At 40.4% G+C, this 20,917-nt stretch overlaps 1 protein-coding gene across 1 annotated transcript in view; it reads left to right on the top strand.

Annotated features, from left to right (window-relative positions):
- Window positions 1-20,917, top strand: part of LOC140942698 (uncharacterized) — a 46,431-nt gene that overhangs the window by 17,142 nt on the left and 8,372 nt on the right. The window contains exons 9-38 of the mRNA XM_073391666.1: window positions 313-398; window positions 1,356-1,469; window positions 2,720-2,806; window positions 3,302-3,391; window positions 4,005-4,061; window positions 4,279-4,413; window positions 5,105-5,183; window positions 6,352-6,503; window positions 6,960-7,094; window positions 7,273-7,370; window positions 8,410-8,596; window positions 9,058-9,162; window positions 9,239-9,327; window positions 9,910-10,046; window positions 10,533-10,708; window positions 11,203-11,527; window positions 12,187-12,462; window positions 13,533-13,814; window positions 14,452-14,595; window positions 14,671-14,728; window positions 15,428-15,572; window positions 16,207-16,297; window positions 16,677-16,736; window positions 16,902-16,959; window positions 17,263-17,407; window positions 17,511-17,601; window positions 18,118-18,288; window positions 19,794-19,835; window positions 20,090-20,129; window positions 20,699-20,843. Of these exons, the coding sequence (XP_073247767.1) occupies window positions 313-398; window positions 1,356-1,469; window positions 2,720-2,806; window positions 3,302-3,391; window positions 4,005-4,061; window positions 4,279-4,413; window positions 5,105-5,183; window positions 6,352-6,503; window positions 6,960-7,094; window positions 7,273-7,370; window positions 8,410-8,596; window positions 9,058-9,162; window positions 9,239-9,327; window positions 9,910-10,046; window positions 10,533-10,708; window positions 11,203-11,527; window positions 12,187-12,462; window positions 13,533-13,814; window positions 14,452-14,595; window positions 14,671-14,728; window positions 15,428-15,572; window positions 16,207-16,297; window positions 16,677-16,736; window positions 16,902-16,959; window positions 17,263-17,407; window positions 17,511-17,601; window positions 18,118-18,288; window positions 19,794-19,835; window positions 20,090-20,129; window positions 20,699-20,843 (3,800 nt within the window). The remainder of the gene's footprint in view (window positions 1-312; window positions 399-1,355; window positions 1,470-2,719; window positions 2,807-3,301; window positions 3,392-4,004; window positions 4,062-4,278; window positions 4,414-5,104; window positions 5,184-6,351; window positions 6,504-6,959; window positions 7,095-7,272; window positions 7,371-8,409; window positions 8,597-9,057; window positions 9,163-9,238; window positions 9,328-9,909; window positions 10,047-10,532; window positions 10,709-11,202; window positions 11,528-12,186; window positions 12,463-13,532; window positions 13,815-14,451; window positions 14,596-14,670; window positions 14,729-15,427; window positions 15,573-16,206; window positions 16,298-16,676; window positions 16,737-16,901; window positions 16,960-17,262; window positions 17,408-17,510; window positions 17,602-18,117; window positions 18,289-19,793; window positions 19,836-20,089; window positions 20,130-20,698; window positions 20,844-20,917) is intronic.

Raw genomic sequence — 20,917 nt, forward strand, 5'->3', positions numbered from 1 at the left:
CTTTATTCATTTATGTTCATTTTATTTTATTTTTCTTTTTTTTTTCTTTTTTTCATGAAAGGAAAGGTGTTGCACGTTCACATGTAACTCATTAGCATACGTAGCTTGTTGCACGTGCATTTGCAATGTGCAGTAAATTAGCATATCCAACTTGTTACTTAGACTTTGACATTTCGCAATTAAAGTAATATCTTCATCGAGTGCACCACGCTATCAACACACCCACTCACTAAAACGTTCAAATGTCAAACAGGAAAATAGTGGCGAAATATAAAAGAAAATGTTACTCTTTTTTTTCTATTTCTTATTCAGTGGCAGAAGTGTATGCAGATGAAGGTATCAGCAAGGCTCAAAGAAGCGTTTGATAGATGGCACATGTTTAAAATCAGCCAGAATAGGTTAGCCGGTTCGAGCACGCTACTATAAGGTTTAGAAAAATAATAATAATAACAATAATCGTGACCCGCTGTCTCCGATCCCTGAAAAAATGAAATTCCATCAGTGAAACTTGTTTAAAAAAAACTGTCCGCTGAAACATACTTCGAGATTGCCCATCTACCGTGGCTCGTAGTGACAAAACAGTTCCCAGCATCCAAAACGCTTCCCAGAATCCAAAAACACTTCCGAGAATCGAAAACGCTTTCCAGAGTCCAAAACGCTTCCCAGAATCCAAAAACACGTCCCAGAATCCAAAACACTTCCCAGAATCCAAAAACACGTCTCGGAATCCAAAAAGACTTCCCAGAATCCAAAAACACTTCCCAGAATCCAAAACACGTCCCAGAATCCAAAACGCTTTCCAGAATCCAAAAACACTTCCCAGAATCCAAAACACTTCCCAGAATCAAAAAACACGTCTCAGAATCCAAAACACTTCCCAGAATCCAAAACACTTCCCAGAATCCAAAAACACGCCCCAGAATCCAAAACGCGTCCCAGAATCCAAAACACTTCCCAGAATCCAAAAACACGCCCCAGAATCCAAAACACGTCTCAGAATCCAAAAACACGTCTCAGAAGCCATAAACACGTCCCAGAATCCAAAAACACTTCCCGAAATCCAAAAACACTTCCCAGAATCCAAATACACGTCTCAGATTCTGGGAAGTGTTTTGTCCCTACAAGCCACCGCACCCATCTAGTATTATGCGCTCACGATGATGAAGGTGATGATGACGATGATGATGAGGGTGATGATGAAAATGATGACGATCATGACATTAATTCTCACAACCTTTTTTCTTGAATGTGTATAGATATTGGTACGAGAAAATTGATGTTGATCACCTTTGGGACTCAAAACTAAGGAACTGTCTACTAAAACGTTTAGTGAAAAAGTTAAATTTATTTTTTAGGGAGACAATGATGGAAGGGATGGCTGATAGACACGTTTTATCAAGGAACTACGCGAAGTGGAAAGTGAAGTATGAGACTGAACAGAAAAATGGACTAGCATCTCTTCATTTTAAGTAAGTCAGAACCAGAAAACATTGGAATTACCTACCTCTGAGCGTCTACAAAGTCGTTCTGTTACCAGAAAAGCGGTAAAATGTAAAATTGTGATAGTAAACTAACTGGCTTATTTGAATTGAGTAAAATGTGTGGCTTTTAGAAACTACTACCTCAGCGATCTTTTTGTCTTATATAGTTTTTGTTATTTAAGTTTAAACTTCCTCGATTCCCTTGGGTTTAGGGAAAACTGAACGAAACTTCACATTTTGCCAAAATATATCATGGGAAATCTATTCAAGAACTCTGTTTTCCACTTACATGTGTATTTTTCCCCCTAGGGTATTGTAGAAACGCCGAATTATGAAAATTAGTGATCCTTTTCTGAAATCCTTTAAAAGTATTTAATTTACAGTAAAGCAGTATTGGCGTTTCCACTATACCTTAAATGAAACGTGTTTTTTTTTAATTTGGGTGGAATTTTGTTAAAATTCTTTGAACAAAATTTACCAGGTGTTGAGTTTCTGGTGATGGAACAAGTTGTTTTAAGTATCTGTTTTTACAAACAAGAGACGGGATAAGAATATTAAGGTTTTTCTGAATAATTTACAAGTTCACTCATTGATCATTGACCGAAAGTGAGATTATTAGTTTAAAGGTGAAATTACTCAACAGGTGTTTTTCGCCGCGTTTATTACTGCATGAATTTTTTCTTTCAACGACTGTAATTCGCGAAACTTAATTTCGGCGAATCACCAGAAAGCTTGTATAACTCTTAAATTTTCGGGGTTTTTTATTTTCTCAACACTTGAATTTCATGGGTTTTTTTACTTAAAAAGTCGCAAAATTGTTGTGAAAAAAATTTCCTTAACATTCCCTTTTTTTTCGTCTTGTCCGTTAACAGTTTATTAACAGGCAAAGAGTTTTCAAGAGTTTTAATTACTCTTAATTATACATAACTGTTTTTAACAACTCTTGAACACCGCCGTTGATTTTATGAGCCAGAAATTTTCAAATTGAAACAGGACGTTGAACTGATTACATTTGAAAATATTCTAAACGCTCATCCTGAAAACTCAGTGTTTTTCTTTCGGTTGATTCTTTAACGCAATATGGGAATTTTTGGAAAAGATTTATCGGCCGAAAACTGGGATACTTGTAGCTCACGATCATCTTTTTCGGGATCACGTTCATGTACTTTTTCTAATGCTAGCTCTCACAAGTATGATCACATCCAAGTTAACTTTCAAGGTATATTTTTTCTGACCAGAATTGGACTGTTGACGAAAAGCTGGCATTGCTGGAGACTGTATACTACGCAGCGAATTGTAAAAACCCGGCTCAAGGAAGTAGCGAGGTAAGAGATTTTAAGCGCGTTTGTAACTTGTTTGTGACCTTATTCAGTGAGATCTCTGTTGTGCGAACAGGACTGTATTATCTTTAAAATCAACGTTGAAATTTTCAGTGAACATTTTTACTGAGCAAACTTTTAGCAAGAGTTTTCTTAGACCTAAAAATGTATGTAGTATCGCACTGGCGAGAATAATTAAATGAAAAATATGCGTCGTGTGTTGTTAACTCCTTTAAATTGCATTTAAATGCATTTAAAACGCCTATAAAGAAAAAAAAAATATCAATTTTTGTATAACCTATAGGTTAACTTAGGCAATACCACAGTTAGTTTTTTGTTTTTTGTTCTTTTTGTGTGTGTGTGGGGAGGAAAATTTCAGTGCAGATTCTTTGTAGCAAAATTAAATATTTCTTGAGGGCGAAAGAAGTCATTTTAAAGCGGAAAGGGCTTAATATTTGACTGGGTTAAAATCATTCATTGTTGACATTTTCTTGTTGAAAGAGTTCATTATGAGGAACACTTGCAAGCCAGAATGTTTGCTGTGTGGAAAGAAAACACAAAGAAGGCTGTAGTAGCGCACAGCGTAGCCTCGTAAGTACGAGTACGACTTAAGAGAGCTTAAGCAAAGACGTACTTGGGCGATGTAAGTCAACTTGAAGTGTAGCCTTTTCCTTTTTAACATGCCTGAACGCTACCAAAATTGCATTCATTTGCTAAGTGTCTTTACTCTTATAGAGACGATTTGCCTGAAAGTTTAAGTAAAACTATCACCAAAAAATACAATAAGTCCACTTCCGGTTGACTTGCGTGGGTCAAAAACGTCTATTACGTTAATTTGATGTCACACGGGACGTTTCCCAACAGCAATATTTAGAGCAACATGGCATTACAGCATTGTTGCGACATTGTTTCGAATGGTTGCAATATTGTACCAACATTGCAACTCTGTGTTGCGCTGAAAACCATCGTTGCCAATCGTCTGGTGTAACATAAGCTTTAAGATGGGTGGGGTAAGTCTATTTCAAATAGTTTTTACTTGGATTGGATGTGCCGTATATATGCCGTATATGTGACGGCTTTTTCGGGTATACCACACGGGGTAGAGTGGGGGAGTACACACCATTTATCCCGTTCCAACCCTAGTGATAATTTTAAAGGTTTTACTGTACATATCTAGAACAGTATGTTGTCGTTGTCTTCCTAGGAAACGCGTTGTCGTCAAAGCTTTCTATTGTTGGAAGAACTGGACACAATATGCAAAGTAAGTCACGTGATTTTCCTCCAGCCCCCTCCTTTGTTGGCATTTTATTTTTCAATTGTAAATCCTTGTAACGGCTTTTTTTCTAAATCTTGCATTCTTGTGGCCATGAAATCTGGTGAATCATTGATAAAAATCTGACTTTTCATTCATCAAATGGAACCCTCTTGGATACTAGAGGCAGTGCTTTCTTAATCCTTTCTTTTCTATCTTCTGACAGGATCATTCGTCTGCGGTTTCAGAGCATGTGCAAAGAATACCATCGTCATAAACTTGTGAAAAATGCTTTTCATCACTGGCAAATCCGGTTGATGAACAGACGGGCAGACAGAGGATATAGCAGTGTCCTACAAAGGTTTGTCTCTGATTTGATTGTTTAAACGTTGACTTTATTGGTCAGCGCGGTTGGTACACCTCTAGTCAATTTGATCCTCGGAATTTGACGGAAACCATCGGGTACTAATTCAGTTGCTTCAAGGCTTAATGTGATAGCTTCGAGTGTCGGGTTCAGGAGTGGTTTTAGTTGCCTAAAGAGTCGTAACTGTTGTGGAAAGGCGTGAACAATGCTATTCACTGTGATATTCATAGACTGCGAGCTATAACCAGTTGTAAAAAAAAAAAACAACAACAACAACAGAAAACTTGAGACACTGTCTCTTGTCTTAAATTGGCTTGAGTGGCCTGTTTATGATTTTGTGTTTGTGATCCCCCCCTCCTCCCCTTATTAAAGTTGCTAGCAATACAAAACCATGCGCAAAACTCAGAGGAACAACTTTGAATGGATGGAAGGAGGAGGTGAGTATTACATCTCACAAACGTGTAACTAGCAGCGGTTTGAAGTAAGAAAGGCCGGTTTTACGTCGGGCTGTATCATCATTTATTGCAACTGGTTGTAGCTCTTATCTGGGGGATGTGGTTAGGAGTTCCGCTCGAGCGGCACGCGAGACGAGACGGTCGCGGGTAACTTCGCTCGACACTCGAAAAGGAGTGCTTGTTCGCAGGCTGTCGTATTTACTAATTAAATGCTTGTTTGTCGCTATCTGTAGGAAGATTTTCAAGTTGTGGTTTCTGCGATACAAGAGAAAGGTCATCCATCGACATCTCTGCAGAGCTTTGGCCAAAAAGGTACGAAGTCTGTTCAAAATAGTTGCCTACATATACAGTTACCTTCCTCTAAAACCGACGCCGTTGGAAGCGGCACTTAATGTTTGTCTCAGAGAAGTATCTGCTTTTTGCCTGCGTAGCTGGCGGGATTTTAATCAGGCTACTAGGGAGTTTGAGATACCACGACGGCGACGGCCGGCACGAAAAGTTAAACGTCCCTTAAAAAGTGATTTTGCGTTCTCTCAATCTATATACCGATTAGTCCAACTCATTTGCCTTATAAAATGCAAGCGAACTCTTTTTGAGCCGAATTCCTAAGAACCATATTCAAGTTCAGAAAGAGAAAGAAAATCTAGCCGTTGCTTGTTTACGTCCTCCATAAAACGTGAAGTTAGGCATTTTGCCGTCGTAGTCGTGCAGTGACGGTAAAGAAATGTACAAAAAAGCGTGATGCACGTGCAGAGTTGTTGTTTTGCCTATTCATCCTAATGCTTTTTGACGTTCTCGTTGTCGTCGCCGTCGTGGTATCTTAAATTCCCTACTTTCCTGGCGGCGTCCGAGCCTCGAGGGATTTTCGCAAGCGACGACGAAGCCACGAGGGAACTTGCTCCCAATCTTCTTGTGGCTCCGCCGCCGAAAAACAACAGCACTTGCCCGCTAATTCAGGGCTCGTATCGGTCATGGAAAACCTGGGAAGTCGTGGAATTTAAGAATTTTATTTTCCAGGCCTGGCAAGTTATGGAATTTAGTTGTCGGTCATGAAAAATTAAGTTTTGTTTGATAGATTAGTTACTGCAGATGACAAGGCAAGTACAATGTAAGATAGAGGGGAGTAATTAAATCGCGCAAACGGCACGCATTTTGGTGGACACCGCAGTTTGTGTCTGTCGAACCGTGTAAGGTCAAAGAATACCCTAAAACAAGGAAAGGTTTTAAATTTTTTTTAAACTGACAGCTAACCCTAAGGCCTTATGGAAAACTTGAAAAGATCATGGAAAAAGTCATGAAACTTGAAAAGCTCAACAGAGTTCAAACCCTGTAATCGCGCCAGCTACCCAGGCTAGTCCACTTGTCGAGAGTGGAACAACGAAAGTGACTGAAGAACGGCAGAGACCAACTCCTGGTGGTCACACATAGAAATTCGACTTTGTTAACAACATGTTGTACGTAATCTTCGATCTTCTTTCAGGGAAAGAAACGTCGTTTCTTTAACAGATGGTCAAGTTACACGAGACAACAGATGGAGAAACGGAAAGCTTTTGTGGGAACTCTAGAACGAATGCTAACAGGCGTTATGTTGAACAACTGGAAAGAACACGTGAAAATGAAAAAATCGCTTAGGTAGGTGTCGGGGGAGATGCTTGATATGCCAAGTCAATATTTGCACTATTGTGTCGTTCTATTGTGTGAAGTATAGTATATTGTGTTATTGTGTAAGGGCTAGGGATCATTGTTGTGTACTTTGTGATGAGACTCGAGACTTGCTTTTCACTTGGTATGTGGTGTACCAGCCGTTGTTGTTATTTTGAAGTACTAAGTCTGTAGCAGAATGAAACTTTTTCACCCCCCTTTTTTAAGAGCACCTGTTAAATCTGCCGGGAACACCTTACGCTGAAAACCCAGTTGAGTTCACCAATATTGCCAAATTTGTTTCTGAAAAGTCAAAAAATCAAATACTGCCACCTTTGTTACTGCGCATATCCACTGCGCATTCACGGGATGATGAACCTATTGCTTCTTTGCCGTTCGTCGTCGCTGATCTTTAGACCCTAAAGAGCTTTTTATTCTCATTTACAGAGACAGACTACATCAGTTGACTGAAAAGAAGAATCAGCTTGCCTCAAGACGAATAATGGATCGGTGGTTGTTTGCCATAAAGGTTGTTAATTTCAGAAAGAAAGCGAGATTAAATTGGTCAAGACGCTGTGCAAGGTAATGCGGAACGTTCTTGAACTTAAGCCTTGACCGAGTAGTGAGCGGTCATAAACTTAATGCGGTTTTGCTTTTTCTTATTTAAATTCCTCTATTTTGCTGACAGCCCAACGGCAATATTCAATTTTGCCTTCTGTTGGAGGGCTTGAATCAGAATTTTTTTTCTTACTTTTAACAGGAAAGCTTCTGAAGCGTGGAAGATTCTTTTAAAGAGGAAATACCTGGAGCAAAGACTGTTGGATAATCGTAGCGTCTGGGAACGGTTAATCATGAAAAGTGGGTAGTTTCATTTTACATGCGGCAAGTCTAAGTAGAATAATTGTCGGTCAATACCTCCAAATAACAATAAGTTAATAAGTCTAAATCTAAATCGGCGAACAAGTCTAAAGAGCAAAACGGATAGAAGAGACAGATTAAGCAACTGGCCGAGGACTGATTACGAAATGTGGCGAAAAAGTGCAAATGACAGAGAGATATCAGAAAAAGAAGTGGGCGAGAAGACTGAAAGAATATAAGCCTCTCTCGGTATGAGCAAAAATAACCCGAGAATTTTCAGTCTGTGGCTCAAACTATGTGGAAGAGAAAGGGTGTAAATTCAATGTTTCACCGTTATCGTCCAAGTAGCGAGGTTATGTCTCGATAGATCTAGATACAGTCGATTCCCGATAACTCGAACCTTCATGAGGGAAATCAAAAAAAGTTCGAGTTCCGCGAGGTTCGAGTAAGCGAGAGTTCGAGTTATCGGGAGTCAACTGCACTGGTACTAATGGCAGGAGTTACAGTGTCTTCTGCAGTGGTGAGAGCACTGGAGGTGACTCCTTGTGAGGATTACATGTAGTTTATCGTTAAAGTATCTTTCCCCCATGGGGTTTTCTCTTGGTAGTCCGGTTTCCCCTCTCCTTAAAAACTAGCGCGTCAAACTCCAATTTGTTCTGGATCGTACCGACACTCGTTAAGAGAGTTCTTTTAGTTTTAGTTCCCAGGATGTGGGTGTGGATCAAGCTTAAACCGAACCCTAAAGGAAGCCATATTGAAACTGACATCACGGCATTTTTGGTAAATTTCTTTACGCACAGCCCTAAGCGAGATCTGAAGGGCAAATATAGTGACTTTCCGCCTTAACACCCTAAGTGAGACCAAAATCTGCAATTTACACCCCAAAGCGAAACGGCGAGTATCCCCATCACTTTTATATGGGAGTCTCCCCCCCGGGGGGGGGAGGGGCTTGCCATTCAAGGTTTGCCGTTTTCTTTCCTCTGCCGTCCTTTTGTGTAAGTTCGCTATTGTGTATTAACGCGCCTTCTATTATTATCAGGATTATTCAAGAAATGGAGACATCAAAAACGTCAAGTTGATGCCGAGAACGAGAAGGTGTTCAGAGCACAAGCGATTCTTGCGCGTAACCACAAAGCTAGAGTTCTGCAGGCTTGGAGAGTTGTGAATCAAGAACAACAGATCATCTCACCCATGGTGGCCAGGAGAGAAAGAAAAGAAATGGCAAGGTAGGTTTGTCATTGCGGTCTACAACAGAAGAGCGCAGCCTAATTTGGTGTTTGCTAGCCTGTGCTACCGAGACATTTTGTCTAATCCTTTGTTACACCAAGTTACCTTTTTCGCGTAAGAGTCGCACAGTCCAAAGAGAAAAAAAAGATGAAATGACCGCAATTCTCCAATCTCTGACGAGTTATAGTTATTACAGTGATGAAACTGGTTCCAAATTCCAGACCCTCTTTGACTTTTAGCTTGAGCGTTCTTCCCGAGTTCAACTTCTTTACCCCGTTTGCAAAATAATACCCTTAATGTTTCATTTGAGATGTTTCGAGTGTTTTTTTTTCATATCCCAGAAAATAAAGCTGAACGTTCAACAGAGCTCATATGGTCGTCATCCGAGTCTGCTGATTTAACGTTGTGTTGAGTTATCGACAGAACCTAAAATGTAACTCCTTTGCCGTAACTTTTTCAGGGTCTTCGATGCTTGGCGGCTTCACGTACATCGACAAAAACACATTGTTGATCAAAAGACGAGAACCACTGAAAAAATTCTGGACAAGCACTTTCTGTTTTGGAGGTAAGCTTTGGGTTTGCTAAGGCGATGGTGATTATTATTTTTGTAAGCCTCATAATTTGTTACTCTTTTACTTCAGGGAGCGAGCCTACTTGCGAATAAAGGAGAGAGAAGTAAACGAGACGTTGCTGGAAAGTAAGCTGTCGAGGGCGTTTAATGCGTGGAGAAGTAAGTGCACTCTTATTTATTGGAGTTATTTTGTTTGCTAAAGGGTATTATTATACATTGTAGTCACCATCTGTCTTCTCATTGGTTAAAAGCCTACAGTTAATTCTGGGAAACAGCGCACCTACAGATTATTCACTAATCTGTACCTACAGATAGAAACTGTTTTAGGACTCGAAAATAGTCCTGTCCGGAACAAGAAGATTTTCTCGCTGGGCAAGTAACTTTATCCCTTTAAGCCCCAATATCCACATACAAATTCTCCAAACTGATCTCCATACATTTCCTTTAAGAATTAGTTGAGAGAGCGCTTAGAACAGCGATGTATAAGCGCTATATAAATTCTATTATTATTTAGAATTTGATAAAAGGTCGAAGAAATTCTCTTTGGTTATCATTTTATCAATTCTCATAACCTAATCCCTTGACAATGTTTGGATATTGTTAGGAGAAAATTGAATTTGGTCGCTATTGGGCTGCTCGCCCGAAGGGCAATCTGGAATTCCAAGTTTTTTTCGAGCCCTGTGGTTTGCAGTTTATATTAACATTTTGCGTCAAACTTATCAATCGCTTTGATTTCTACAGCCTTTATAAAAGAGCAGCGGCATAACAGAGTAAAAGTTCGTGCGCGTAAATTTCGACTGATGGAGAAGTATTACAGTGCGTGGAAACACAAAGTACAAGTAAAGGCCGAGGAGAAGATTGAGGAGACTGGTAAAGAGGTAAATGATCCCTGCAGCAAACTCGCAATGGGCACTATATATCCTTTCTTTTCAAGGTCCCAGTATGTTTGTCATCCAGCAAGGCGTTTTTGTATCTTGTGACCCTTTTTTTGCAAAGGGTCCATTGCGGTAAAATTAATTCAGCTAATCTATCCCTAAGCATATACTTGTGCTCCACTCATTTTGCACGAGTTTGGAGGCGCATTTTCAAGAAAAATATGACATGGTGTGTGCTTGAAAGATAGTCCTAAGACGACCTGAATGCATTTGAAAGTGAAGGAAGACGCGTAACCCGAGAAGGATATTAAAGCGACTTTTAGCCGCGTGTAAAATATCGGATAACAAAATTGATGCTTGCCGGTGAGATACAAATAGTGTCGTGTGTACAATACGTTAACGAACGTAAATCATACTGCTTATAAAAATTTCACTTCCTTGCCTGTATCAATACCACATGCGCTAGAGTAATGTTCTGTTTGTATGTAGGCACGCAGTACGTTGCTGGTCAAATGGTCTTTCAGATATTGGCGGAGATCAGCTGAGCAACAGAAAACTTATCGTTTGTTACAACAAGAAACTGCTGACCAGTTCTACAAGACCATGATTATAAAGGAGGCCTGGGCCGTGTGGGTCAGAAGGTACCGAGTGGAGGAATGGGCGAGGTAACGATGTTTTGCGTCATCATGTTCAATGTAAATAAGGATTCATTCTAAGTATTTGTAGACGGTGCAATCATCAGATGACCGAACACAAGACTAGCAAGAAACTGAACAATACCCACGCCCTCTGCAGGGGACTCGAAAAAGCTTTTTAAATGCCGTGGAATTTTGGACAGTGAGCTTGTTATGGCTGTATTTTTCTGTAGTATTTTGTTTAACGCCGAACCAGTAGCCTCCCTCGCTGTGCAAAATTGTAAATTTTTTTAGTCTGTTGACGAAATCCTTTGTTGTGAACACTCAGGCAAATACTGCACTAGTTGGTCGCAAGCAGTGCTCTTCTGTACTACTGATTGCCAAGTTGCTAATCTGACCAATAAATCAGTCGTCAATGTGATTTGGGTGAACGTTCTAGGAAGTTTTATGATTCTTCTCCAGTCGGTTTTTTAGATCTATGTTTGACGCATTTTACACGTTTTTTTTTGTTATTCTCTAACCAGGGATCACGTTCGAGCTAGGAAGGAAGGTTTCCTCAGAAAGGTTTTTCAAGCGTGGCGCGGATTCATTAAAGCAACTCTTCAGCTTGAAATGCAACACTTTGCCACCTCACTGTCCGGCCTAGACTCGTCTTTTGGATCATTTACCGCTCCTCCCTTTCGTAATGTCCTCGGATCGACGCTCGGCTCCACCTTCGGGTCAACATTGGGTTCGCCGTCGCCGACCATGTCTGATGCGCTGACGTCATCTGGTTATGGGGCGTCAATGAGGAGAGGCTCTGGCAGTGTATTCACTTTTGGTGTGTTACCCAAAGAAAGAGATGATGATGTAAGTCTGAATGTACATTGTATTTGTCTCTTACTGTTAATGTGTAATTTTGTTACAATTATGCGTAAGTTGTGATCCTTTATGAAACATCAAGGATTGAGAATTTTAGCATAAGTTTATAACTCAGTCGGGGTTGTTCAGCCGTCCTCTGTATTGCATTTTTTCAGGTTTTTACCGGTTCATTAATAGGGAGTTTGTACACTCCTTTACCGTCACTGCACGACTACGACTTGAAAATGCGTAATTTCACGTTTTGTGGAGGATGTAAACAAGGGACGACGAAAGTGTCTCGCTATTTCTGAACCAGGATATGATTCTTTGGAATTCAATTCAAAAAGAGTTCACTTCCATTTGACAAAGTACAAGCGAGCTGGGAAAATCGTGATAGAGACTGAAAGAACGCGAATTCACTTTTTAAGTGACGTTTTCGCCGACGGAAAGGATGTAAAGTCTATTTTTCCGCGACGTTTTCACGGACGTCGCCGTTGTCGGATCGTAAGGTCCCTCCTCCTTATTGAGAAGCTAACCTTCACTACAAAATGCCCAAGCTCTCGGTTATGGGAACTTATCAAAAAGATGTCTGCAATCCAAACAAAATGGTATTGAATTGATTTAACACCATTCTAAGGAATTTTCTTCTTCTCTTTTCCTCTTTCCAGACTGCCTCTTTGCCAGGACGGATTGACCAGATAAATCATCTCCTAAGACCGGGGAGCCTACAAAACCGACCCATCTCTCCCATATCCATTTTAAGAGACTCCCGTCCAGTATCCCCCTTGGTATTCAATTCAAACCATACCAGCCCCACCCCATCGCCCAGTCCTGAGCGGGATCCTTACCCACCCACACCTCCCATCAGATATCAAGACTTCTCTCCTGTCAAGTCAGAAGATGATACTGGGATTCACTCAGGAAGCAGCGAATCTGATCACGAGGTAATAGGAAAAGGGCAGTAAGGCGGTGGTATAGAGCGTTTTCACTCACGTGGCCAGCATCTATGAAAATTTATTGGAGTTCAACTCCCACAGGATTGGTTTTGAGCACGAACATGACCGCCGTTTCACTGTTTTGGAACACCAATGTGGCCGCGTTGACCTCATGTGAAACGTTCTATGGGATGGGTGAATCGATCTCCTGCCTTTTGGCGAGATAGACTTCTAATCTTACAATGAACGAAGCAAACAGTTCAAGCTAATGGCTTAGGTGTCTGTTCAATAGGTATCAAGGGTATTGATGACATAGTGTCTGGAGACCCTTTGTTTCACTATGTGGCTCGCAAAACTCCAGCTTAACTCGGTTTAAGTAGCATTTTTAAGCATTAAGCAGTAGGAACACGGTACTCGCCCCCTCCACACCCAAACGAGACTCTAGTGCATCGCAAGTGTTCCTCCAACAGTACGTCCCATGTTCCAACTTATATTATATCTGGGTCAAAAAGAGTACAGTTGGCTGGTGGTATCCACCTATATAGCGGGATCAGAGAGGAAACAACACGCCAGCCCGACAAGGCGAGTTGCTATGGAAACCATAGAAAAAAGTGGTAACGATGTCATGCGGGAGAACCTTTTTTTAGTTAAGTCAGGGGTTTCGTTTTAGGCCGGTCACCAGACGCAACGTTTGGTTGTTTGGCGCGTACGAAATAATAATTTTTTTACTTGTAAAAGAAAAAAAACGAACAACTGCAAAGCGATAGATTTAATTGTCAAATCAAATATTTAATTTTTTATAAGCATTTTTTAATATGTTAAAAGACCTTCCCGGCTAACCAATTCCGGTCCAGCGAACGCAAGAAATTGTATTTTAGAGAGTCTAATTTCCGGGGGGGAGCATGTCTCCCAGACCTCCCTAGAAGGTCATGCCTCCGGCACTCAAAGTTCGCGCCTGCGGCATGAAGGGTGAAGCAGCTGAACCTCTGCATCCGGTACTTCCAAATGCTATCGAATACCCTGTAGGTGTATAACGATTCAACCATTTTTACAATTTGACATCTTTTTCCCTTCTTTAGGATGACCGCATGAGTACTGCATCCTGCACTTCTTTCACTGGTCGAAGCACCCAGAGTGAGATGCGAGACCGTGAGCTCATGGCAACTGAAACCATTCTTCACTGGAGAAATCTGCCTCTAAGTTTGACGTTTAGAACATGGCTGAAATACACGCGGCAGAGAAAGCTTCAGAGGGAACTGCTTAACTACCTCACGAATAACAAGACCACGGATTTGATGGTGAAGACCTTGGCAACGTGGAGAAGGGAGCTATATACTAGAGTCACTTCGAGACAACATTGGGTTAGTTGACTGTAATAGAGATGTTTGGACGAGATATAGTGCGCGCGCGTGAACCAGCTTCATTTTGGCGGGAAAATGCTGTAGCTGTCGTCATTTGATTACGAATTTTAGCGAGTCTTAGTGGTGGAGCCAAGTTGTTGAATGTTAGAATTTTTATCATTTGTGCTCGGGAGAGGGCTTAACCTCCTTCAATAAAAATAGACTGCAAAACAGTCGGGTTTTTTTCTCAAAATCATTGAAGAAATCGATAAAGCGTAGCCTAAGAGTCTCTCCCCAGTCTCGCTCTCTGTTTTCAACCTCGTTCCAGACCTTTTGTTTGACTGCTCGCGCGTACTTGAATACGCAAAAATACGCACTGTTTTGCAGTTTACAATAAAAATAACTTTGCTAACAATTCTGGTGAAAAAAGTACAATGAAGCTTTCCTGGATGTCGATCTTTTTTTAGAATACGCGAAAAAAAAAACATAAAGCGAAATCTCGTGGTTGTCCTCGAGTCTAAAGATCTCTGATATCTTCAAGGCAACGTTTCTTGTCAAATGTATTGCGGCTTCTGAAAATGGCACCGTGGAAGGTGTTAAACATTCGCCATTTTAACACGTCCTGAAGTTTTGTTTTTGATTTCTTCTTTTCTATCAGCTTTATACGTCCCGTCTGAAATGCCTGAGGGCCTGGCACGAGTACGCAGATTCTAAACGCATTCAGGAAGATATGAAGTTACTGGCTGACAAGCATCGCAGGCTCACACTGTTGAAAGGACGCTTTCAGAAATGGAAGAAGCGGGTTTGTTGTTTATTTGCAAGCCGGGAGTTTTTTTGTGGGATGACTGTAAACTCAATTATGTTCATTATTTTACAGTGTACGTCCAAGAAGAAGCTTCAGGCACTGATAGGACAGTGGCAAAAGAAAGCATTTGGTAAGTGGCATAGTCACGTTAAAAAATAAAATAAAATAAAAAAATTGCCATCATGGAGCGTCTGTAGTTTTTCTTCAATACCGTAAACTGCCGCCAATTAGCCCCTCTCCGATTTGTAGGCCTATCGACCTGTAAACAAAAAAATACATCCGATTATCGCCCCCCCCCCCCCCCCCCCCGATGAAATAAGGGTTCTTGAGCTTGTATTGAAACAAATTCGATTTATCATGATATTATGAAGCTCAATAAAAAACCAGCAGCACTGCTATACCTTGTTTCGAATAAGCGCTTTTTGTATTCCAGTCATAAGCCCCCTCGGATATAAGCCCCCCTCCACCCCCGCCCGACCCGTTTATAACCCGTTTTAAACCCCCTTATGGAGATGTATAAACCCAGGACGTATAAGAAACAGTTTACGTTATTTGTAAAGAACAGAATAATAAACGAAACTCATGTGTTACCTCGCAGGAGGAGTGACATTAGACCTTGGTTTTTTAAACTGAGGTGATAAAGATGATTTAGACGTTCAGGAGCTAGGTCTTCTTCAACAACCAACAAATCTTTACGCCAAGACAAATTTTGCGTGGTCGCACCATAGAATTGCGTTTGTACAGTGAAAAATTATGACCACTTTTCATGTCTTTGGATTAGCTCCTGGAGTAAAGACGTAACGATGCAACTGTTTTTGCTACTTTTTAGTGACGGAAGAAGACAAAAGCTCCACTCAAGTAATTCAGAAGAAACAGAAAGCTCGGTTTGTTCGTCATGCCTTCTACTACTGGGCTAAAATGACCAGGAAGAGTCAAGAGGCTAAGCGATTATACATGGAGAGACTTCTTCCAAAGTAAGCATTACCTTACAGACTGCCTCGTGTCCTTGTTTTTGTTATGTTTTATTTCCTAGAATTTTAGTTTTGTTTAGAAAAGATGAAACAAAGCACAAAAGCCACTGAAAAGGGCATCATTTTTGAAATTATGAAAGCTGTGAGTTTAGATTCTTGTAACGATGAAAAAAGAAGCGATTGCAGCGCCTTTGAAAAGTCAATACTTAGATTCTTGTAACGATGAAAAGAGAAGGCGCGATCGCAGTGCCTTTGAAAAGACGTTTTGCGTCAACACTTAATTATTACTTACAATAATATTTGTGATAATCATACTCGTGTACAGTCAGCTCTCTCTTAACGGACACCTCTATAAGACGAACTCCTTGCTTAAATGGACACCTAGAGTTAGTCTGTGTACAGCCGCTCCCTCCCTTCCAAAAAAAATCGGGGAGATGAACTCTCTCTATTTTTTTTAGGAGAGGGGGCGTCTGTGCAGAGGTTACCTACGGTTGGTACCTGCATTTGTCCACTCTTTTCCGTTAAATCTTTGTTGGACGGGCATTTCTCTAGGGTACGTAGTGTCATTCCCAAAAGTTCGTCTTATAGAGAATTGGTTGTTTGTGGTAACGCTTCCTCTATTTTCAATTTTACGAAGATGCTTTGTGGCCTGGCATGTTCTTGCTTCTACACGAGTCACAAACAGAAGAAATGTTGTGCTGTTTGGAGAAAGAAGGCTTCTTGTTATGGTAAGGAGGAAGCTCTTTTTCAAGTGTTATTTTTCTAAGGACATGAAATCTACGGCTACGGTAAGGTTACCACCTCCATTTGCGGGACCTTGTTACAGTTAATTCTTGTCGTGTAAACCATGGTATCCAAAAAACAAGTAGACCATAAGGGTTTAGTTAAAGTTTTAAGTCTGTGGACGAAGTCCTTTGGTGTGACCATTCAAATGAAAGCTCTTTAGTAGCACTTTCACATCGTTCAATTTATTTTCTATGTAGTAATATAAGTTTTGAGCCAGTGGCGGAAACCCTATGGTTTGGCCCAAGGGAAAGGAAAGGCACTTTTGTTTTCTTGTTATTTATTGAAATGGTTAAAAGTATTATTTTCCACGCTTAACTTTAGGCTTTCAGAGAATGGCAAGCACGATTTCAAGCTGTCAGCCGAGTGGATGAGTATATCGAGGTATGAACAACTTTTTGATTATTTTCAATCAATCATCGGTTCTCAAGAGGGGAGTTTTTTAAAGGAGGCGGAAAGCTGTTGTAAAAAGATAATAAAGTAGATCATTCTTACTGTTGATTGCTATAGGCTAAAACTAACTTGCTAAAATTATTTTTCCTCTTCTAGCATAAAGAAACTGATCGACTTTTGGAAGTTCTCAGAGGCTGGCATGCGTGGGCAAATGGTAAGCAGTGTAAAGATCTAGTTACCTTTCCGTTAAAGCATTCCTTTGGGAAAATAATTCATAACCCTTTAAGCCCCAATAGCTTGTGAACGCAGACGTTTTGCCGGTTGTCGCTTCATTTTTCGGATGAAGAGAAGCGACGTCTGCGTTCATAGGCTTTAGCGCCAAAACCCTCGTTCTTTCTTTAATGTGCGATTCACGCAAAAATAATAACAAAGAACTATGGGCAAAGCAAAGGATAAGATTTTTATCATAGATGGTGATGATTTTATTTGTATATTTATTGATTTATTTATTTTAAAGGCATGAGCACGCAAAGAAAACAGGCTCGCCTGTTTCGTCGTTCCGTGGAACTGAAGATTACGAAGGAGATTTTTACTGAGTGGCTGAACGGAGCCCAGCAACTTCAATTAGCAAGAAGGACGCACGAACACAACATTATTAGAAGGTATAAAGAAAAACAAAGGACTCTTGAATAAGTACAATCGTGGCTTTCGTTCGTGCATGAAACAAACATACCTAAACGGTTGATTGGTACTTTTTTTTCTCAGTGTGTTTGTCTGCTGGAAAGATGTGGCTCTGGAAAGGACAAGAAACAGACGCGCCATGCACGAGTTCAAGAAACACGCGGCTGCAAACTTGGTAAATGTTCGAGTAATTAAATGACTATATGACTGACTGACTGACTGACTGACTGACTGACTGACTGAGTTAAGAGTGATTGACTGACTTATTGACTGACTGACCGGGTAACTTGCTGACTGACTGACTGACTTACTCACTCACTCACTGACTCAGTGAGTTAAGAGTGTTCGACTGACTTATTGACTGACTGACTGGCTGACTGGCTGACTGACTTACAGACTCTCCGACGGACTGACTGACTGACTGACTAACTGACTCACTGACTGAATCAGTGAGTGATGAGTGAGTGACCATGACTGACTGACTGAATGACTATCTGACTGACTGACTGACTGGCTGACTCACAGACTCTCTTACTGACTGACCAACTGACTACCGACTGAATCACTGACTGACGGACAGGTTGACTGATCGTCTGACTTAATGTGCGAATGTTTTATCTTATTGACTGATCGTTTCCTAGTTTGATTGACTGAGCGACTGCTTAACTTATTGACTGACCTCTTTTTACAGCTCGCTCGAAGCTTTCGATTCTGGCAACAGCTCCACGGACACTGCGAGGTATCGCGGGCTCATAGCCAACAGCGTGACCAGAATCAATTACGCGAGTGCTTTCAAGAATGGCGAGATTATACCTTGGAAATTAGAGCTGACAAGTATTATGTCGTAGCCGTACAAAAGAAGGTATTGTGGGAATAGAATATTGAAGCAAACAGGCTTAGTCCGTCTAATTCTTTGGAGCAAAATCATATAACATTATACGCGAAAGGTCTTCTGGTTGTTTTAGTAGACCGGCGGAGGCTAGGTCAAAAGAGTGGCAGGAAATGGCGGGAAACTGAGACTCGGCAAAGTGTTTTGTAAAAAACAAACCGCAAGACTCTGTTGCGAGCCTGTTTATTAATAAAAAAAAGTGGTTATCAAAGTCAAATCATTAAATTTTGGCAGTAAGGAGCTTCGATAGATAACAGCATAATCGAAATCCGTTGACCATTATCAGAAATGTTGTTTGCACGATATACTAGGGAAATAGTTATTGTATGTGTTTTAATTTGGCAATGACGGATTTCGTTTTACTTAGTTTAGGCAGACATTTTTCTTAGTTTTTCGCTTGGCACTGTTTCTGTAGCACACTGAGTTAAGAAGTCAATTTACCAACTTATTAAGATTAAAGCAAATCAATAGATTATTGGTTGTGCAAGGTTTGTATGGCAAATGATAAAGCAATGCTGCTGGCGGAATCATAGCGTCATGGAGAACAATGATAATGAATGAGTGGAATGAAAGGTGTTCTTGGATTCCGTGCGAATTTGGAATGCCGATTTGGAAACTAAGTTTCTGTTCTCGATTTTGCGTTATTCCGTGTTGCATTGGTGTAGGGAAAGACTGCAGTCTCGCCAAGTCTAGTGAAACTAGGGTCAAATCTGATCAGATTCATTCTGTGCGTTTCGAAGCCGCACTGATTAATCTTAGCGAACGTTTCATCATCATTTATGCCACTGAAATGATTAAGGCTTGTCGCTATATAACTCGTACCGGAAATAGCATCCCTTTGAATGATCCTGAGAAGCACTTTAGCTGCTTTGTTTGGGTTGCAGTTTTTTTTTTTCAGTTTCTTTTGGCTATTTTTTTCCCTGCGAATACAGCCGTGTCTCTTCGCTCCTTGCTCCTCGCCGCGAAACGTTCCTGGCGGCAAGAAGCGAGAATAAACGGCAATAGTCTCATGCTAGCTTTCTTGTATCCTTGAAAACAAAATGAAGAAATTAATTAAATCTTTTTCTTGGTGTGTTACACTCGTGGTGAGAGTAAATTGAAAGTCATCTTTAATAATATGTTGTACGTCTTGAGAAGGTTATTGAATTCTTGTTAATTTAGATGCCTTCTCTTTTTTTTTTAAAGATTTTGTAGTAAAGTGGTACAGAGCTCGGAATCTCCCGAGAAACTCCTTGTTTTCCAATATTTGGAAATTCCAATTTATAAAATTTTCTTCCGTACGTTCTAAACCCTACGATAATCGGTTTCACTGATTTCGGAGTATATTTACTTTTCATAATTAATAAGAGCCAACGGACACTGGATATAAACGTTGTTTTAGCTGTTATAAATTAAATCGAGGCAATTATTTGCTTTAGGTTTCTAATTTTCAATGCTAATTGTTATATTTTCGCAATTTCCATTTCTTCTTCTCTCAGATGTTCCTTTGTTGGTACGACGAATACGCCTCGAGGAAAACTGTAAGTTTACACCATTTCTTAATGTATTTTTCCCATTTCACGTATCTATCACTGATGCTCAGGAGTTATCAGTATAAATCGAAAGAAGACATTAAGCCTTCGTTAGGAACAAAAACATAGTAATTACAGAGAATATGGAGTAGCGTGTTTTTGTACAACTAATTTTTTAGCTAATTTCTTAAGGAAGCTCCCTAGTTATAACGGTGCTACGAACGTTTTCTTTACTCTCCATATTCCTTTTTTTGTTCTTACAGACTCGTCGTCTCATCTATACTTGGAAAAGCATCACCGAAGGTGTGAAAATGACTAACAGATGTTCTTCATAGGTTTTTGAGGATGTTAGGCCTTTTCAAGAATTCCCCTCGTTAAATCATCGTGCCTTCCGCCTATATTTTGGTATTGTTGCTTGCTTTTGCCGAGAAAAGAAGTTCGGTTTGTCGGTTTGTTGCCGGGGTTTTCAAACTTTTTATTACCAGCTGTGTCTCTTATGTCTGATAGAAAGTTATGGATATGTATTGTGGTGATGAACTTTTTTTTAGTAAGTTTTCGAACTGGCATCGTGTGTGATAGTCAAATCAGAAGTCAAGGAGATAGCGAAGCAAACGCACGTTTACTCACGTTTCAGTTGAAAAGCGGAGGAAATCTGATTCAGCCAAGTCACGTGTTATTTTGAAATTACACTTGATTGGTTTAAAACGTGGCCCGAAACTTTTTAGCCAATCAAAAGTGTAGTAAAGGAAAATCAAAGAGGCCACGAAGCTAGCAAGAAAAGCTTTAACGCGGAAAACGCTGCACGGCTAGGTTTTGCAGATGGTGAAAACTAACTAAAGATGATTTTTGTTTTGTTTTTGTTGTTTTTGTAGAAGCAAAAGTGTTAAATACTAGGGCGATGCACATTGCCGAAGATTCCGAGAAGAAACTGTTGCGCCGTATGTTTGACTACTGGGTACAGGAGGCTCATAAAGTACAAAAAGCTAAAAACCACGCCCACGACAAACTGTTGAGAAGGTAAAGAGAAAAAATAAAATAAACCGGAATAGAGGTCTTTTCTACCTGCCCACCCAGCCTCTTCTGCCGATCAC

Source organism: Porites lutea, chromosome 1 (assembly GCF_958299795.1).
Source record: "Porites lutea chromosome 1, jaPorLute2.1, whole genome shotgun sequence".
NCBI classification, from domain to species: domain Eukaryota; kingdom Metazoa; phylum Cnidaria; class Anthozoa; order Scleractinia; family Poritidae; genus Porites; species Porites lutea.